The sequence below is a fragment of the Onychostoma macrolepis genome, chromosome 16 (genome assembly GCF_012432095.1).
Source record: "Onychostoma macrolepis isolate SWU-2019 chromosome 16, ASM1243209v1, whole genome shotgun sequence".
NCBI classification, from domain to species: Eukaryota; Metazoa; Chordata; class Actinopteri; order Cypriniformes; family Cyprinidae; genus Onychostoma; species Onychostoma macrolepis.
In genome coordinates this window covers 33160488-33180962 of record NC_081170.1, presented here as the reverse complement: position 1 = coordinate 33180962, position 20475 = coordinate 33160488, and the positions used below count along the sequence as shown (strand labels likewise).

Here is a 20475-nt window from a genome sequence, read left to right as displayed (position 1 = left end):
TTGAGTCGTGTTTTAAGATTTAAGATTTAAATCCCTGCCGCCAAGATGCTCCTCACGGATCATGGAAAGTATTATCATAATAATCTGTATATTAACATATCGGGAGAAAACCAGTAGTTCTATGTGAAATCAGACGTTTGAGCACCCCCATATAGCCAAAATGGCATGATCATAACACCTCTGCGAATATTCGACTGTGAGATTGGGAGTCAAATCAGGCTCCTCCTGTTGAAGCATCGAATCTTAGACTATTCGGGGTCACCCCTATATATATATATTAGGGGTGGCACGGTACGCGTATATATATAAATACACGGTACGCGTACCGAACCGAAAAGGTTCACGGGGCAAATATTCAGCTGGGATGTTAAAATTAACGGGGCAAATATTAATCTTCAGCTGGGATGTCCCCGTAACAACGCAGCACGGTGTGCGTCAGTAGATGTCACTGTCTTAATGTCATATGTCTTTTTATTGTTGCTAGCATAACTGTTGCAAATGAACACACATTTTATATTTTAAAACATTTTTAAAGTTTTTTTGCTATACAATATATAAAAACTAATATGTATACAACTTTTTAAAATATAAAATGTATATATTTTTATGCCGGTGTCGGTCAGCGAATCTGCTGTGCTGCGTGCCGTGCTGCGTTGTCACCGGAACATCCCAGCTGCTGATAATGAGGAAATTAGATCGTTCCCTTTGCCAAGTGCATTCCAAACGACTAAATAATGGCTCGCACGTGCCCTGTTCACTCCAAAGTCCCCACTCCAAGGGGATAGAGATCACTTCCATTTGGAATTTGCCCCGTGAACCGTACGGTTCGGTACGCGTACCGTGTATATATGAAGAGATCAGATGCAAAAGCCTCTAAGTGCCGTCTGGAGTTTTATTCTAAAATGAGCATTTTTAATCAATTTATGTTCAGTTATTTCACTTTAATTGCATAGAAAATGACCTATACATTGCCATTAAGAGTAAAATTACTGAACCTAAACATAGAAGCCTGATAAAAATGCTCATTTTATTTGAAAGTTTCAAACGGCACTTATAGGCTTTTGCATCTGAACTCTTTATATATATATATATATAATGTATGTCCACACATATATAAGATCTGTAAAGTCACAAAGATTAAAGTCTTAAACACAGAGATATTCTTTCTAAAAGTTAAGACTCATCCATGCCTTCCTAAAACGCCTCGTTCAAACATGCCCCCAAAAATATACGTCACTGTGTTAGACGGCCATAACACCGGCCAAATGTTTACACAAAGAAAGGCGGCGTAACTTTTATTCTTGCTGTAGTATTGTTGCTGCCGTGGAGACGCTGTGTGTTTCCAATTACTGTATAGCAAGGGGCGTAACATTTGTCACATGCTTGAGGTATTCGACCAATCACAACGCACTGGATAGCTGGCCAATCAGAGCACACTGCACTTTTCAGAACTATGAGCTTTTGTAAAAATCGCTGCGTTTCTGAAGGCGGGGAAGCAGGGAGCAACAATAATGTAGCCTACATGACTGTTTCTTTTGATCTTTCTTAAAAAAGTTTTTATCTGAAATCTTAATTATTTTTGTAGACAAAATATAATATGTGCCTTTTGTATTTTATGTATTTATTTTTCTTCAGAATTAAAAGCTTTTTTTATTTATCTTTTCATGAGTGAAGGAAATTGATAGTCTCAGAAGATCAGTCAATAGAAAAAAAATCCTATTGATTTTTATTTTATTTTATTATTATTATTATTTTCCTAGGGGTTAAAGGTTTGACATATTGCATAAATTGTATGTGACTGTAATGCATATAATGCATATATTTTACCAATTTTATATTTTACAAACTCTTCCAGATAATGAGTTCTTTTTGTTTTTCCAGGGAGGGCACTGGGAGGAGCCTTTGAGCTACTTTATGAAAACAGACTGTTTATGATTACTACTAGGCCTATATAGTGATTTTTCAAGTTTCAGGTTGTGTATAATGCAGAACAGTGGCTGTAAATATGTATTTAAGGTATAGGTGTGGCATTTGGGATTTGACTAGTCTTGGTTTATTTTTGATTGGCCATTGGGCTAGTTTTGTCATGAAGCTTGTTTGAGAGCGTGAATCAAATGTGCAGAGCTGTGGTCTAGATAAGAAATACAACAGAATTTTGATTTAACATTTTATTTTAACATAATTCCAATACTTCTATTTGTAATTACTAGTGCTGTCAAAATTAGCGTGTTAATGCAGGAGATGAATTTTTTCAGTTTAACGCGTTAAAATTATTTAATGCCGTTAACGCAGGGGCGGAGCCTAGGGTTGGCCACCCCACTCACAACTGCTGTTTCTGTCTGTTTTGTTCTTGACAAAAAGTGCATTTATTCAGTCGCAGAACATCTTTATGATCACATCAATCCGGAGATGTTTCAGATGCGCGCTCCAGCTTCACTTCAGCGCCAGGCACGAGTCAAACAGCGCGGTTACCGATGCGCTTTATGGCCTTTATCATTTCATATCAAAGCGCGAAACAAACTACGTGCATGCAATGCCGTGATCAGTTAAGGCATGAAGTTACCAAAAAGGCGATTAAAGCTGCCTTAAAACTGCATGCATGTAATATGTTATATATGAGTTACATCAAGAACATGTCTCTGAAATGCTTTTCAAAACTGTCTCCCTCATCTAACACACCCGATTCAACTCGTCAGCTCATTAGTAGAGACTGAAATGGGTCAGAAAAGGTGAGGAGAGTTGAGAGAAAATACGATGCGTGTCAGATCCGCGTCACGCTCAGCAGCGACAGCTCTTAAAGAAATAGCAGCCAAATCAACCTAATAACCAGCTGCTGTGATGTCTGTTCATCAAGAGTAATAGAAAAAAAGAGGAAATCAATAACTTATAAAGCTATAAGTATTTATCTGTATTTAGTTTAGAATTTAGTGTTTGATAACTTTATTCAATTTCTGTACATTTCTGCTGAGGGGCAAAGTCTAATAAATGTTCAAATTGATAGCTCTTGATTATAATGTAATGTTTTTTTGGCTATAGTCAATGGTTAAATATTAGGGGAAATGTTTTTATAGGGAAATCAGTATTACTTGGTATCAGTGATACTGGCCTTCTGTCATAAACATGCCATTAAACAAATATTAAAAAATGTTGTTTGTACATTTAATTTGAAGATTGAATGTGAAATTATTGCAATATAAAAGTATATTTAAAAACTTAAATGTTGGGTGGGATTAATCGCGATTAATTTCAGAAAAATGTGCGATTTAATTAGTTTATTTTTTTTTAATTGATTGACAGCACTAGTAATTACATAACTCCAATATCTCTATGTTTGATGTAGTTACTATTTTTTCTAAAATGCAGAAATCGTAATAAACGAGAGAAATTTTTTTAGGCGTGTCCCAAACTTTTGACTGGTAGTGTATGTGTTTGTCCGGGTCTGAAGTGCAGATTACTGAGCTTGAGAAGGTCAGAGGAGGGCAGAAGTGTGGTGCTTCACACTGACTGTCCAGCCAGAAGAACAAACACTATTGTGGTTAGTGTCACAACACAGCTGACCTCTGCACAGACTCCTCTTCAGCATTGCCTTCTCTCTTACACACTCTTTCATTAAGTTCTTCCGACATATTTTTAATTGATGATAATATGGAGTATAGAATGAAATTGGAAGTGTGACCTGGTTTGTTTTCTTGCTCTTTTGCAGGCAGCTGTGTGAAGTGCAGCAAGGCTGTGTATGGAGCGAGTCAGGCGTGTCAGGCCATGGGCAGCCTGTACCATGACAGCTGCTTCACCTGCAGCGCTTGCAGTAAGTGTCTCATACAAACTCTCTCAAGACATAAGTGCACTGTCATACGGAAGTAAACACGGAGGCTACTGAAGTAATCTTTTTTGCATTCATTTATAAGCTGATGTGCCACCGAAGTTCGTGAGCAAAGATAAGAAGACAGAGCAAAGTTTTCAAATATTTACGATAGGACCTTGTAAGTTTAGCTTGTATAGAGCTGTCACTGCAATACTAATAAGTTCAACACCTCTGCGTCTCTCCACTGACTGCATCCACAACTGTCTGTCATGTTCACTGAGTGATCGTAACTACTGGTGTATAAAATCTTGTGGAGTTATGACAAATGTCGATCTAGTGTGATATAAATGCTGCATGAATTCCGATAGGACCGTTCAGACTGCGGTCGCATTGCAAAACATCTGACCTGAATCAGATTTAGGACCACATGTGGAAGTGGCCCAAGTCAGAATCGTAAAGATGAGATTCCATGTGGTTTGTGCTGTTCACTGTCATGAAATAAGGAGATTTTTTTTTAATGCTTTTAAAATAAGTCTCTTCTGCTCACCAAGGCTGCATTTATTTGATAAAAAAAAAAAAAAAACAGTAATTGTGAAATATTATTACAATTTAAAGCAACTGATGTATATTTGAATATGTTAAAATATTATTTATTGCTGTGATCAAAATTGAATTTTCAGCATCATTACTCCAGTCTTCAGTGTCACATGATCCTTCAGAAATCATTCTGATATACTGATTTGCTGCTCAAGAAGCAATTTCTGATTATTATCAATGATGAAAACAGTTGCGCTGCTTCATATTTTTTGTGGAAACCGTTCAAAAGAACAGCACTGACCCCAAACTTTTGAGTGGTGTAAGGTAAATATAGCTGTATGCTGTTCATTACTATGAATTGTGTTCTTTTCTAAACATTCATTCATACTTGACAGTAGTGACTATTTGTTTTAATTTATGGTTCCTCTGATGTTTACTTTTAACCATCACAAGGCTTATCAATTAAGATTTATAATCTATTAGCAATCTATTGTTTCAGGTGTTATGATGGAATCTTTTGTCCCTGTTTGTTGCTAATATGTATGTGCACAGATTTATGTTTGACGGTCCGATATTTGAAGCAGTAGGTCTGGTCTGTGTTGGATGTCAGGCTTCATCTCAGTTTGTCTGTGTTTTGTCAATGATTTAGCTTGTGGTTCGGGCGTGTATGTGTGTGTTCGGAGCATATAGGCTGACAGGAAACAGCACTGGGTCTGACTGAACTAAACTAAACAGAGCCCATGCACTGCGGTGAAGTTCAGATAAACCTTCATTCCATGCATTCATCCAGTCTTGCTTCCTCACACTTTATTTAGCTCCGCTCCGGCTCCTGGGACTGGCAGCTATTTGAAGGAAAATTAGCATTCCTGAGCTTCTCCTCTGCATGACTGCCTCTGACCCACGGCGTCGCTCTCTGCAACGGCTCTTTTGTTCTCTGTGTGTGTCCAGAGTCTTGTTATAAGCGCAGTAAACGTGTCCGCGTGTACCTCCACCTGTTTACACGGATTACGAGACTAAAGATAGTGAGAATGCGCAGCGCATAGTTGCGCAGGAGAGAGCGGTTGCCCCGCTGGAGAGGAATGCGGGGAGCGTGCGAGTGAGGTGGGCTGACGGGTCCGATGAGCAGATGGAGGAATGTCTGATGTGTTTGGTCAGCTGGAGCCAGAGAGGGAACGAGAGAAACAGGTGTTTGATCTCCTGGCTCAGAGCGCAGTACGTAAATGAAGACACGAATGCTTGGCCAATGCATTGCAAGTGCACAGTCCCGCTGTACATACTTACCAACACAGTAACGAAAAAGGATTTATCTTCAGCTGTAGGACTCTATTAAATCTGTTTATTTTTTTTATTATTTTTTTTTTTTTTACAATTATATTCTGTTCTATTCTGTAAAAAATGAAATTTTAGTAGTCAAAAAGCAAAAACTTGTACAGTTTAACAATTTTATTTTTTCCCAGATTCTGTTATATTTTCCCAAATGCCATGTTTCCTGTTTTAATTATGGATTCCATTTTAATGTTAATTAAATTTTAATAATCAAAAACAGGTCTAATCATTTGAGACCATGAAACTTGATTTATTGATTTATTCAAATTAAAACACAGAAGAAAAACTGTAATATTCATTTTTAGTAATTTTATTATTACTGCTATTTTTATTGCATTTAGAAATACAGTATGCTATTATTCTCTATTCACAATTTCTTCAAGTTAACCCAAACTTTTATTTTGACAGGTTGTCATAAAGACCTTTTATTTTATTCCTGTGTGTGTGTCTATGATGGTAGTTTTTTTTTATTAAATGTAATTTTTATGACTAAATTCTGCGATTCAGTCCATGTTAGAAATCATAGAGCCCTACAAATGTCTGTGCCTTTAAAGTGATTCCAACTGTTTGCTATAAATATATTAACTTGTTCAAGATTCTCTTCAAACTGTTGCTGAAAAAGAACTATTTGCATAGTGTTAATTTTGACAGATTTTATTTATTTATTTTTTTGCACAGATAATTCGCATTGGTTTGTAAGTAACATTTTTACTTTAAAAAGTACTGTAAAATACTCAAGAAGATTATAAACATTTTAGTTCCCCTCACTCCACAACAAATCTTTTCAATTTTATGATTTTCAGAACAGGAATGAAAACTGTAGGTGTAAAACAAACACAAATTCATTTATTATAAATGCAAAGCCTAAACACATTTATTTGAAGCAAAAAATATGCAATACAAATAAACTTGGGCAAACGTTCCTCTTTCATTTTGGAAAAATTCAAATAAGTTTGCTTTGTGCATGTTTTGAATGCTTGATGTTAATTTCACTATGCAAGTCACAGAACGTTTCAGAAAAAATGCAACTTATACTCCATAAAATACAGTAAACCGTAAATAGACACCAAAATGACTAAATGTTGGGCTGTAGTTTTAGCCATCAGATACTGAAGACACTTTGTAAATGATTTATTCCACAGTATAGACTAGGGATGGTAAGATTCACTGATTTGCATCGGTGCATCCGCATAAAAGTTAACGATGCGACGCATCAATTTTAAAAATGTTGGCATTTGTATCACGATGCATTGCTTCTAACATATTTTGCATTGGTAAAAACTATTTATTTATAAGTTTTAGTAGATGCACTATGTTTTTATTATTTAGAAAGTGACCAATAATTTGTGACTAATATTTGTATATTATGTAGATTGATTTCTCCTTTCTAAACTGTTTCTCAAGCATGTTCTCTCATCAGCACTGCTGCTACATGAATGTGAAGTATCACAACACTATGGAGACCGAGGTGTGTCCTGAGAGTCACATAAAGATTAACACGGCTGTCTGTCTGAACCAAAGAAATAAAAGCCACCTATCTGTACCATATTGAATTGCATAGCATCATATTTTTAATTTTTTTTCTATTGCATTGAATCGCCTTGTGTTAAATGTAATTGAAATTGCATCGCACTGCATCATAATAGTGGTGAATCGTATTGCATCGCATCGGTAGCTGCTTCATATGTATATTTAATGTATTGTATCGTTGGCTGTGCATTGATATGCATATCGCATTGCCCTCAATTATGGAGATGCACATCCCTAGTATAGATGTCTTCTGTGATTGTAAGTCCACAACTCAAACTGTCAGCGAGCTCAAAACTAAAGTGTCCTAGTCTTGGCGTGTCACTCAAGTTAATAAATTATAAATTATTCAAAATTTAAAAAAGTTTTTTTATGTTGCAGATTGAGCTGGATCAATCCTCTACGCTCAAACTGATCTCTCAGTTATATCCTACAGAAGAACTCTTGCTGTGTTTAGATCAGAGGGCTTCGTCAAGCAGAGAGACTTAGAAATAGCATCATAGACTACACAAACGGCCCATATAAGGGAAAGTGTGAAGGAAAACATCTCAAAGCCTCCATAATACTTAAAATCTCAACAGGCCTAAAAGAAATGCTTTGATTTCTGGCTTCTTTTTTTGACACACTTCATGGACTTCAGAAAGTTGTGCAGGAAATGGCATAGTCTGCTGCACTAACTAGTGCAAGGGAAGACATGCTCTTAAAGTATGTTACATTTCAAACTCCCTGCTTTGAACATCAGATGAGTCTTTGTATGTCTTTACTGAACACAAGCTCATAGATAGTCACTGACTCTACCACTCCCAAACTCTTTATCTCCTCTGGGCAATCAAGATTTGCCGCCTTGAACTCAATTTGGCTTGTTTTGTGGCCTCTCTGTGAAGTCCCGGTGTTTGGCGGAGACGGCAGCAGTGGTTTGTGTGAAGGGACAGAAGATCATTGTTCTGGAGCTGTTAGGAGGGCAGCTTTGTTCGTGACCCAGTCCAAATGCACTCAATATCAGACCCACCAGGGATTCCCTGACATTTAAGTGCTGTACAGAGGTTTTTCATCTGAAATTGGATGGTATGGTGGCTTGGTAATCCTGTATCCTCCAGTGTATTTATAGGTACAGTGGCATTAAAAACGCCAATGCATTAGATAACAAAATAACAAAGCAATGGCATCTTTGGTTATCTGATCAGTTAGTTGGTCTTAAAGGGTTAGTTGCCTCAAATATGGAAATTCTCTCGTGTCATTCCCAACCTATATGAATTTTTTGCAGAGCATTAAAGAAGACATTAAAAGAATGTTGAGGTCCAATGTTGAGGATTTTTATTGTATAGACAAACATTTCATTTTCATTTTTTCAAAATGTCTTTGGTGATCCACAGAAGAAAGAAAATCATGCAGGTTTGGAACGGACTGTTTGACAGAAAGCAATGGAAAAGAACAGATCACAGAGATCATTTACAAGTATTTTCAAGTAAACATCCTCACGAACATTCAAGATCAGCCATGTCTTATAAAGAACACATTTATAATGTCATTTTCATTTGAATTGAATTTGGAGGGGATGTTTTAAAGAATGTGATCACAACATTTCTCACATAACGTTCTTAAAGAGAATTTGCTTAAAGCACACATAATGTGGTATGTACCAAATTAAACAGAAGTGTGTGGCTGAATTCCAGTCTGCATTGCTAACATTTGGTGAACGTCATTGAGATGCATGTAGCTAAAGCTCTTGAGGTGCAAAATGATCCATATGCTTCACTTTCAGTAAAATATGGCCATTCGTTAGTCCGGAGTCCTCCCATGAGGAAGACACGTGGGAGGGCTTTTATTTTCTTTCTGAGGAGACATTGGATTCAGAATGGATTGTTTCTCAGAAATCCTGTGTTTTTGTCTCTGCAGAATAAAGCTGAAGTTAAACTGGAGAATAACGTTTACCTCCTTTCACAGAGCAGTTTCTCTGTACAGTCTGTATAAATCTGTTATCACATTCCTCTCAATTCCCAAAAGCACTCATTCATTAGCTGCCATCGTTCAAAAAATCGAATTCAGTGAATCTGCAAGTATATCAGTTTTTTTTGAACGCATTAACTACCATAGAAACTACTGTTTAAAGACATCAGATTTTTTAAATTAGATGTTTTTATTGTAGCTTATGGCTTTTTTGGTGGATTTGTGTGCTTGCTGGTTTTTGAGCCCCCCGTAAGCCTCAGACATCCTCTCATGAGCAGTGAGTGTGTGAAAAGTCTCTGTATTTACTCTCATCTCTCTGGAGAAAAATGAACTCAGTCCTTTGGTCCACATCTCCCAGCATTCCCTGGGACTAACATCTGTTTCCTGGCAACAGACTGATCTTTTTCTGTGAGCTTTTAACCCAGAAGAATGTCTTGTCATTTTCTCACATACTGCTGATTGTCTGTTGCAGACTTCCACACTGACCAGGCTTAATAATGTAATTGTTGGTCTTGGGAAGAAAAAAAAAAGTAGCACGACATGGTTTCCAACATTGCTAATAATCAGAAATGTTTCTTGAGCATCAAATCAGCATATTAGGATGATTTCTGAAGGAGTAACGGCCATCACAGAAATAAATTAGATTTTAAAGACCTCTGTTTTAACATTTAAAGGGCAACTATTAGGGTTTGGCCTAAAAAAAAAATCCGATTTACGATTTAAATCGATGTGAAAGAAATCTAATGTTTATATTAGATCTGTGTGGCAGCAGCGTAATAGACAGGAAATAAATCTGTGGGTGGAAACGTGCAGATTTAGGGGCGGTAATATTATAATAAGATCCTCTATCTATGTCACTGGGGGAGCGAAATTTGAGTGGCTCCTTTTTTCACAAGCTTCCAGAGAACGGCTTTCCAAATAACAAAAAAAAAAAAAAAATGTACTGGATTAATCATTTTCACATTTTCTGGGTTGGTAGATGCACTTGGGGACCTGATTACAGCACTTAATCACGGAAAAAGTCAGGTTTTCATGATATGTCACCTTTTTAAAACCTTTTTTTTTTTTTTTTAAATGTTTCTATCTCTGTCTGGTGTTTTTAATATTTTTCAAGACAAATCCTATGCAATTTCATCTGTCAACACCATTGCAGAGTATTTTCTCCTTGAAACTGCGTTGAACCAAAGAGTCTCAAAAATGTGGTTTGAAAACACCCGTTTCTTACCATCACAAACATGTAATCAATTCTGTCAACTTGACTTTAATATCACTATCAACCTAAGGATGCTGAGATGGTGAATGGGAACATGGCTTGAGTTACATTATTAGCTGTTTGATAATGTAGTCAAGCCAAAGGCTAATGATATCAGTTTCCATTACATGTCTGACGTTGTAGAGAGCAACACATAAAATGCGGAGGTGGGGACTAATTTGCATATTAATTTATGACGTACATTCAAGCCATTTTAAGACCTAAAGAAATTATTTCCATTTCCAAAAATGTTTAAATATGTCATTTTGATTGTCAAGGATGACTTTCCTGTAGCTCAAATAGTAGAGCATGGCGCTAGCAACGCCAAGATCATGGGTTTGATTCCCAGGGAAAGCAAGAGCTGATCAAATGTAAAAACTGTAACTTGAATGCAATGTAAGTCGCTTTGGATAAAAGCGTCTGCTAAATGCATAAATGTAAATGTAATGACTTTTAAAGGATAAAATTACTAGTGACTAGTTTTCGAATAGAAAACATCTATTTTAAATGAATATTTCACAATATTTTGATTACATAAATGCATCCTTGGTGAGCAGAAGCGACATCTTACTGCCCAGAACTTTTGAATGGTTGTGCACTTGAGTGTCTCAGCACACAAAACCGTTTCTGCCAAGCATCATTTGAAAAATCCAGCTGAGCAGTGATGGTTTCAGCATTAAAGTAAACGTTCCTGTTGCCAGCAGACTCATTGGCCCTGTAAAGTGTGTTTAGGTTGACTGTGTTCCACTGAGCCTGGATGGCAACAGCATGAAGGCTTTCATTGAGCTTTGGTTTATAAGGGTTAACTGCATCGGCCTGAACCCCCCTCTGCAGAAAATGTGCGGAATGTTCCCCTTTCCTGTGGGACGGGGTCTGTCTGAATGGGGAGGGTTTGTCTGTCTGTCTGTTGAGGTAAAAAGCCAAAAACAGTCCAGATTGGGACAGGAAGTCCTCACCATGGGCTGGAAAACGGCAGCGAGTGTCTGAACGGCACGTTTAGCAAAGTGCTGACACTTTCTTAATGTGTTTATTGTGTGTTCATTGGATTCAATAAGCCTTTCCCTCATGTGCTTTGAGTTTAGCCTCTGATTTATTTTCGAACTTGTAAACATGTATCAGATTAAATTATATCAGTGTTAGGTATTTTTCTAATGAGCTTTACGCTGAAGGTTTAAGTGAGAACAGAGAACAACAAAGATAATGGCAGTGAGTGTTTACACATCTGCAGTCTTCAGCGATTATGCTTGAGCCGAAAGCATGTAAGGTCATGTGATAGCCTCGTGTCCTTTTATTGGAAAAAGGTAATAAAAAGTTTAAAGAAAATCCAATCAACACCTCATTGCCCAGGGCTATAATAGTTAACTGAAATTGGCACTTTAAACCATAAAAAAAAAAAATATATATATATATGCGTGTATATGTATATATTTGTGTTTGAATGTAGTTGAACTTGATATACTAAAAAATAACTAAACTAGAAATGTATGAAAAGTTTATTTGCAAAAACAGATAACTCTGATAACTCTGATATTGTGTTAGCTGTATTTTTTTTTGTTATTTTTACCCAATCAATTACCTAATTGTTTGAGATTAATTGTAAGTTATCTGTTTTTGCAAATGAACTCTTCATATAGAAATAATAAAAAAAACAACAAACACAATAAAATTACTGAAACTAACTAAAATGAAAACGACATTTTGCTTTTTGATTTTAATTAATTATCAGTGTCCCATAATGAAGTGATGGTAAACGTCTTTGTTGTGTGTTTTCTGCAGGCCGAAAGCTCCGAGGGAAAGCCTTTTACTACGTCTGTGGGAAAGTCTTTTGTGAAGAGGACTTCCTGGTATGCTGTCTTCCCCTCTTCTTTTTAATGGGGTTTTGATGTCTCGACATGTCTTACAACCATAGCTCACGGTTATGTCAGAAGAATGTGTCATCTTATCTAAAGCATGTCTTTAAAGACATTATGAGGTGTCAGGTTTCAAAACATGAACCTGGTTATGAGTCCACATCTTATGAGCTCACCTCAGCTCAACTTGGCTTAATTGTTTCAAAGTATACCAGTGGGCTTCAGCAGTCTGAGATGTTTTTATTTTGGCTTCCTTGTTAATTTTTATACAAAAGGAAAGGATGATGATGATGATATTTGAGAATCAAGAAAATCAGAGAGTTTCTACATAATGTCACAGATTTGTTATAGCTTATAATAAATGTCATAGCTTTTCTTTTTATTTAAAACTTTTCAGAATCCTAAAACTTTGCTTCAGTGGAAAAAATAGACTTTTGGGGTCAGCTGTTAAATGTTTTGTGCATATAATTGTGTAGTCTAGCGAGGTGGTTAGGTATGCCGCATTCATGTATGTATTGTGTAGCTGGTTGAAAATAAAAAAAATTTCCTTAGACAAGCAAAAAAAATAAAATAAATAATGCTTTTTAAAAACACATCCAGCTCTTATAGGTGCATAAATGGCAACTTTCCCAAAATATTTGGGAGGGTGCTTCAAATGAGGTGAAACAGCATTCCAGACCAAAAAGTACAGTTTGTGTTATTTTAAGGTTCTTAAATTAGATGAATTGTTATATCTGAGCTGTTAATGTTGTGTGTATTAGAGAAAATGAAGTGACGGAAAGGAATGAGAGTCTCACCTCGGTCTTCACTCTTGTCTTTGATAGTACTCTGGGTTCCAGCAGTCTGCTGACAAATGCAACGTATGTGGACATTTAATCATGGACATGGTGAGTCTGACGTGCCTCCACACCCTGCGTTAGTCACAATATCACACTACAGAGCTTGAAGGAATTGGTTGGGTTTAATTTATAAAGCTCCTTATACAGTGCTCTTTACATAGATTTGGCTAAATCTAATAGTCTTGCTGTGTTTTAGGTGATTTAACTTGTGTACTTGCGTCAAAAAATTAGTTGTTAGGTACAATGTACTTACTGTGTTTGTTGTATTGCAAAACACATTTGCTGCTATGGAGGTGGGATGCGGTTAAGATTAGGGACTGGTTTTGTGGTGTGGTTAGTTTTAAGATGTAATTACATGCAGGTATTTTTTTTTAAACGCAAGTACAATTTAAAACATGTTTGCATGCAACAGGTTTATTATCATAAACTAAAACCATAAAAAAGACTGTTAAATAAAATAAATGTTAAATAAAATTAAATATAAAAACAATTCAGCTTGAACTTATTTAATTTATAGGTGATGTGCTAAAAAAAAAAAATATATATATATATATATATATATATATATATATATATATATATATATATATATATATATATATATATATATATATATATATATATATATATATATATATATATATATATATATATATATATATATATATATATATATATATAAATAAAATAAAATAAAATAAAATAAATATAAATATAAATTATTTTTTTTTTTTTTTCAGCTAGTAGCCAAGGCAACACTTCTCATTTTTGTTTAGTTTAGGAGTACTAAAATAAATAAAACTAATTAATGCATAACAATATACTGTTAAAAATAACAAAAACACAACAACAGTACTAAAACTTCGACTAAAATTGAAGTGAAAATATAAAAAAAATCTAATTCAAAATATTAACAGAAACTATAACTATATCAGTCATAATGAGATAACACTGGTACACAATAAGTTCATTGTATCAAATTATTATTTTAAATGTCTTAACATTAAATATAAAGATGTTTTCTCACACACAGATGCCCATCTCCTCTCATAGAGTCATACTGTCATGAGAGGAGGCATATCACACAAAATGTGTCGCTGTTGGTTGTGTGTTGTTTGGCAGCATGTGAACATGGTGTTCCTCCTCAGATCCTGCAGGCGCTGGGAAAGTCTTACCACCCAGGCTGCTTCCGCTGCGCCATCTGTAACGAGAGTCTGGATGGAGTGCCTTTCACTGTGGACACAGAGAACAAGATCTACTGCGTGAAGGACTATCACAGGTGAGTTTGTGTGGAGCTGCAGGCCAATCACAATTCTTCATTATACATTTAAATGTGTTTATTCATTGATGGTTTGATCAGATCAGATTATGTCCAGAAGACTTAAGTTCATAAAACTGCAGTGGTTGTGCCATGTGTTTGTTTTTATGTGCAGACCACAAGCATAACTCTACAAAAAGAAGTATTTTCTTGGTGTTATTTTTTGCAGTACATTGTCTCTTTGCAAACTCGCATTGACATGCAGTGAGGTTTATTTTGCAGTGTCACTGGAGATTTTCAATCATCTAAACGGCCTTAACTTAGAATGATTGTGGGTTTTAGCCTTCACTTTCAGATGTCATATTTTTGTAATAACTTTAAAAGTGAACACGATAAGCTACATAGTCAGGCAAGTGTCAGCTATGTACTGAAGGTGGAAAAAATCCACTGAATGATTGAACTCTGCTCTCAGGACAAGAGCAAATAGTTCATATCTGTTGTTACTTTATATCAAGGGCTTCTTTGTAGCCAAGACTTTTAGATCTGTTTCTATTGAAGTTGACTTTCCTTATAAATCTAGCCTGGGAAATACTGATTCGAGTATAAAACTGTAATGACTGTAGACGCTTTGTCTAGATATTATTATAGCACACTGTTGATGGCTGCTCCCTATAAAAATCATGACTTAAAGTCTGCATACACTGGAAACTGTGACACCCATCCGAGTGAAACTGCTCCTCGAACAAGAAAAATATGTAGGGCTGGATTTTGTCCATTGGAAGTGAATTAATTGTTTGCTAATTGCTTCATGTAATCATAACTTTAATCAACATTGATGTGCACAGATGAGTCAGGTATAATAAATACTGCATTCCACTGAAAAAAAAAAACAATTGTCATTTTTTTATTTTATGGTGACTTTTGGCTGGCAAAGCAAACTCTATATGAGCTATATATTTCGTTCAGTTGACGGTAGATGTGTGCTTTTTGTTGTGCAGTATTCTCCCTGATTTCTTCCACAGGCATTTTCCTAGCAGTAGCTTGATGTAATGACATTTTATTGTGAGTTTTATTGGTGTTGAGGGTGTATGTGTGTATGTGTGCGCTTTGCTGCACTGCAAATTCTTCTCATGCATCCTTTGCCGTGAGCAGTGAACTGAGCGATGATTGCTGTTGTTCCAAAACCTCAGACATTCAGTCAGGTGGTGACCATATGGAGATGAAATCAAACAGTGCTTTTCCACTCTGTCCTTCTGGGATTGAGCTATTCACGGGCTAATCGAAGGGCCAGCAGATCTGCAGTCTAGTCCAGCACCTCTGTTCTGCTCTTCCCTATCTACCTTTCACTTCCAAGTCATGCAATGGCCCAAAAAAGTATTTGGGCACACTTATAAATGTCTGATTGTCATAACATGTCAAAGCAAATGGAAAAATAGCACTGTTTAACCAAAATAGGTTTTTAATAAGAAATAAATTATTTATGAGAGAGTCGTTGAATTATTCACCTAACCTATTTGTACAAAAAAATTCACAACGTTGTATTCTTTCAAAAATGTAGGTTACTCAACGTTAACTTCTTGTTTATTGAACTGTTGTATACATGCAATGTCACACTTGCAGTTGTGTTGTTGGTATGAAAATAAGTGTTGATTTTAAGAACGGCAGCATTAAAAGTATTCTGTATTGGTTGTAAAAACCCGTAACCAATTCACCTGTTGGTTCAAATTAATTGCAAAAATGGTTAGTTCTTAGAAAAGATCTAGCATCATTTTGCTATTTCACGACACACAGTTTAAGTATAGCTAAAGTGCCCAAATACTAATTTGGGCCCCTAAGTATGTTACAGTCTTGTACTCTGGATAAAGAGTCATGCTGATATGATTTTAATTGCCATTTAGTGGATGATCTGTGTGATTATTTCTTGTCTCTTCTTCTTCAGAGTTCTTGCCCCTAAATGTGCAGCATGCAATCAGCCGATCCTGCCCTCTGAGGTAAGACGCATGTCAGTACCAGTTCAGCCTGTACTCTCTTCATACAGAAACAAATCTCATTTGACTGTAAAAGGTAATCAGTAAAACCCCAGGAAATCACTTAAAGTTTGAATCCGCCGGGGGCATGAGCCGTATTCTCAGCCTGTGTCATAGAATCGGCTTTCTCTGTATTAGAGCCACGTGTCACAGCACTGCCAATGCCAGTCTAGACTTATGATGTCTTTTTGCTTGTAATGAGACAAATGAACCAAAATGAGCATGGAAATGTTTACTACTTGGTAAAACTTTACTGCTATACTTGAATATCTAGGTCATTCCAGAGCATTTAAACCTTCTTTAGGCCTGATACTGTAAGTAATTCAGTTAGCACTGATGGAGTGATTACTGCTAATTTAGGGCATGTGTCATTTGTTAAAGCCCCCCCCCGTCTATAATTAGAGACGACCCGCGAGGCATGCTGCTCTCCAACACCATCAAGAGCAAGAGCTCGGTTACCATGCACCTGCATGAAGGCTCTTATGAGAAACTCTACAGGAATTCCTCCTCTCTGATCACAGCCGAGTGTAACATCAACACTGTTCACAGCTGAACCATCGCTGTACCCAGAAAAGATCAGAACAAAAGCATAGTTCACCCAAAAGTGACACGACTTTTTCCATACAAAAACAACAGTTAACAGTAATACAACAGTTCATAGTGACAAAGACTAAAAAAAGACAGAATATTCATTTCTGGTTGAGCTATTCCTTTAAAAGCAACAATAAACACACGTGTAATGAACCAAGGCTCATTGGACGTATGTGCCTACATTCCTGCAAAACTCCAAAAATCTACCTATAAATTAAAATCATTGCAGCTTCCTGTTGAAATTAACACTAGAGGCAGTAAAACGCCAACAACCTTTATTACTTTTTTTCACACATATGATGATTACAGGGGCAGGTTACTGATTAATGAAGACTTTTGCATGGTTCACAATATTATATAATGACCTCAAAACACTTTTACCGGAGCACGATTTACCATGATATGTACAATTTACCACTGTAATAATACATTGCCACGGTCAAATTTAACACATTTACCCATTTTGGAGAAAACACACGCTATTTAGTACCAGTCACTGGATATTTTACTTTGAGCGTGAATTTGGTTCTTCATCTGAACAGATTCGGAGACATTTAGCATTACAACATCACTTGTGAAGTCTCCAAATCTTGGATGGCCAGAGGGCAAGTATATTGTCAACATAGTTCCAAGAATAATTCACCCTAAAATGAAAATATTTAGTGCCGTTACATTGCACACAGTCATTTATAACTTCTTAACTCCAGGCTGACATTAACACAACAATTGAGAAACTCATTTTTATTAGTTGTTAATCAATTGTAGACGGTTCATGTTTCTGTTTGGTTATTGGAGTAGAGACAGCTTTCGATGTGGTCATGTTGTGTTTTTCCAGATGTGTTGTCATCTCACTGGTTGTTTACTCTCATAGGGATCAGATGAAACCATTCGAGTGGTTTCCATGGACAAGGACTACCACGTGGAGTGTTATCACTGTGAGGTGAGTTCAACTTGGGAGACGACAGCAGTAATAGGAGTCTCATCTGTGCTAATTTAATGTCATTCCCAACAGTTAGTGCAAGTAAAGAAACTTTTGTTGTTGAAAAACAAAACACCACTTCCCTTGAGGCATGCATGCCTTGACATGTGATATTAACAAAGATCTGCTCATGTCTTAGGACAGAGGAGCATGAAGTTAGTGTGATGTGAGTGAATCTCTTCCTGCAGGACTGTCATATGGAGCTGAATGACGAGGAGGGTCACCGCTGCTATCCTCTGGACGGACACCTGCTGTGTCACGCCTGTCACCTCAAACACATCGACCCTGCCGCCCCGCCGTCTACAGCAAACAGCTACCACAGTCAGTTTTAAACATCTGCCTCCCCCTAGTGGGTGTTTAGAGACATCACAGTTTGCCAAAGATGCTCAGCTGTTGCATTGCCAAAAATCACTGCTGAGATTGAGATTACAAACTGTGTGAGACACATTATTATTATTATTATTATATATTGTATTATGTCTGAATTATTTACCGTACTGTTTTTTTTTTTTTTTTTTTTAGATTTGCATTTATTAATATTTTATTAGATTGGATTCAAAAAGAAAATAGCTATCCTTTCTTGTATAATATAAATACTGTAAACAATAAACCATTGGATTATGCAAAAATGTTGCTACAGATTTTTGTAAATAAGGCAACCGTTGCGTATATTATTACAAAACGTCATCTGAATTCCTCGAATGTCACCTAATAGTGTATAAACCTTTATTTAATTAAAGGTGAGCTCAGTAATTGTTTTGATTCTCTTGTGCTGGTCAATATGATAATTTTTTAGACTGATGCCATTGCAGACATGCTCAATACACAGTCAGCCATGATTTATTACACAAGTCAAAGTGTTCAGTAAGAAGGAACTTTTTCAATGAGGAAAAAATGCACCTTTTAACAGATCAAATAAACAGACATGCCTATTTATGAATGTGTATTTATTATAATAAGCCCCCAGTCGTATGAACATTAGGTGGTAAGCTTTTAATTTTGTGTCAGATTCCATTTCATTTTAACAGACAAACATGAACATTAATTGTTTATTACAAAAGCTAATATAGATACCTGTGAATGTGTACCAACACAAATTTCCTGAGTGTTCACGTCTGTTGAGTTGACTTAACAACAGTGACGATCTGTCATTTGAAATCACCTTATTTACTTTATAAAATTGTGAGTTTTATTATTCAGCCATGCAATCAGGTGCATTTACACAATGAAATTAATAATTAAGTTATTAAGTCATAGAAGAGGTTCATCGACTGTTATTCTGAATATCTTTGAAATGTTTTTATTACACTGTTGCACTTGGACAGAATTCAGCAGTTCACTACAACTGTATTACAGTTGGCAGGCCAAACCCACATCTTAACTGACTGGAAGACTTGACGCCAATTACTCTCAATTAAAGGCTGTTATTTCAGACCTAGAGCTTCTGTTAATGACCTTCATTGTTTGTACATTTTGTTCAATAAAGATTTGGTATAATACAGTACAATGTTGCGTTGTTTGCCAAATTTGGTGAATCTGATCACAAAAGCTATTCTTGAGAAATTCAGATCATTTTAAATGTTCCCAAATTTGTTTCACAAAACAACAGATTAAGATGTGATCAGAAAAATGTAACTCCAGTTTAGCTCACCTATATATTGTTTAAAAGTTACCATTCAAAAGCCTTTAATCAGCAACTCATTTATCTGCCTGTTGTTTCTGTGGTTTTTACGGTTAAGCGGTTGATTGTGTACACTACCTTAAGTTCTCAGATCTCCCTCAGTGTTACTTATTTATCTATCTGCTCCTATTAAAAAGTAGGATGTGACGCATTTATTTGACATTGTGTTATGCTGATGATTTTGAAAATAAAACGCAACAAAGATTTTTTTTTCATGATTTAAGATTGTTTCAGCACTTTTATGCTAAATATTTAAATGGTAGTTCACCCAGAAACAAAACTTCTGTCATTGTTTGCTCTCATGTTGTTCCAAACCTGTATGATGCTCTTCTGTGGAACATTAAAGATATTTTGAAAAATGTCTTTTTTTTTTCTTTTCTTTTTAATCCATACAGTCAAGTCACTATTATTTGTATAACGCTTTTAACAATGCAAATTGTGTCAAAGCAGCTTTACAGCAGCTTGATATAAAGCTGGGTGGCTTTATAGCAGCTTTACAGTATTTAGACGGGGAAATAGTGTGTCGAAATAGTGTTATTCTAGGAATCTAGGCTAAAGCAGAGTCAGATTGTGCAGAGGACTCATCTGGTTCCTGTTCCTGTCTTGTCCTGATGGCCGTCTAGGAGACAGGGTCTTCACTGGGGATCTGTCTCTGGGGCTCATCTAGTTGTCCTGGTCTCTGCTGACGTTCAGGGCTGTAGAGGTCATCTCTATGTGCTGAATTATAGAAATGTGATAGTGTATTATGTGTAAGCCAGGTTAAAGAGATGGGTTTAAACTGACAGACTGTGTCTGCTTCCCGAACAGTGTTTGGTAGATTGTTCCAGAGTTTGGGTGCTAAATAGGAAAAGTATCTCCT

The 20475-nt window shown here is 36.1% G+C and overlaps 1 protein-coding gene across 2 annotated transcripts in view; it reads left to right on the top strand.

Moving 5' to 3' along the window:
• limd1a (LIM domains containing 1a) overlaps positions 1-19969 on the top strand; it is a 28785-nt gene extending 8816 nt beyond the window's left edge. For both annotated transcript variants that reach the window (XM_058747280.1, XM_058747281.1), the window contains exons 2-8: positions 3704-3805; positions 12168-12235; positions 13066-13128; positions 14229-14359; positions 16278-16329; positions 17828-17896; positions 18124-19969. In XM_058747280.1, coding sequence (XP_058603263.1) covers positions 3704-3805; positions 12168-12235; positions 13066-13128; positions 14229-14359; positions 16278-16329; positions 17828-17896; positions 18124-18267 — 629 coding nt within the window. In that variant the 3' untranslated portion in view covers positions 18268-19969. The remainder of the gene's footprint in view (positions 1-3703; positions 3806-12167; positions 12236-13065; positions 13129-14228; positions 14360-16277; positions 16330-17827; positions 17897-18123) is intronic.
• The last annotated feature ends 506 nt before the right edge of the window (positions 19970-20475 follow it).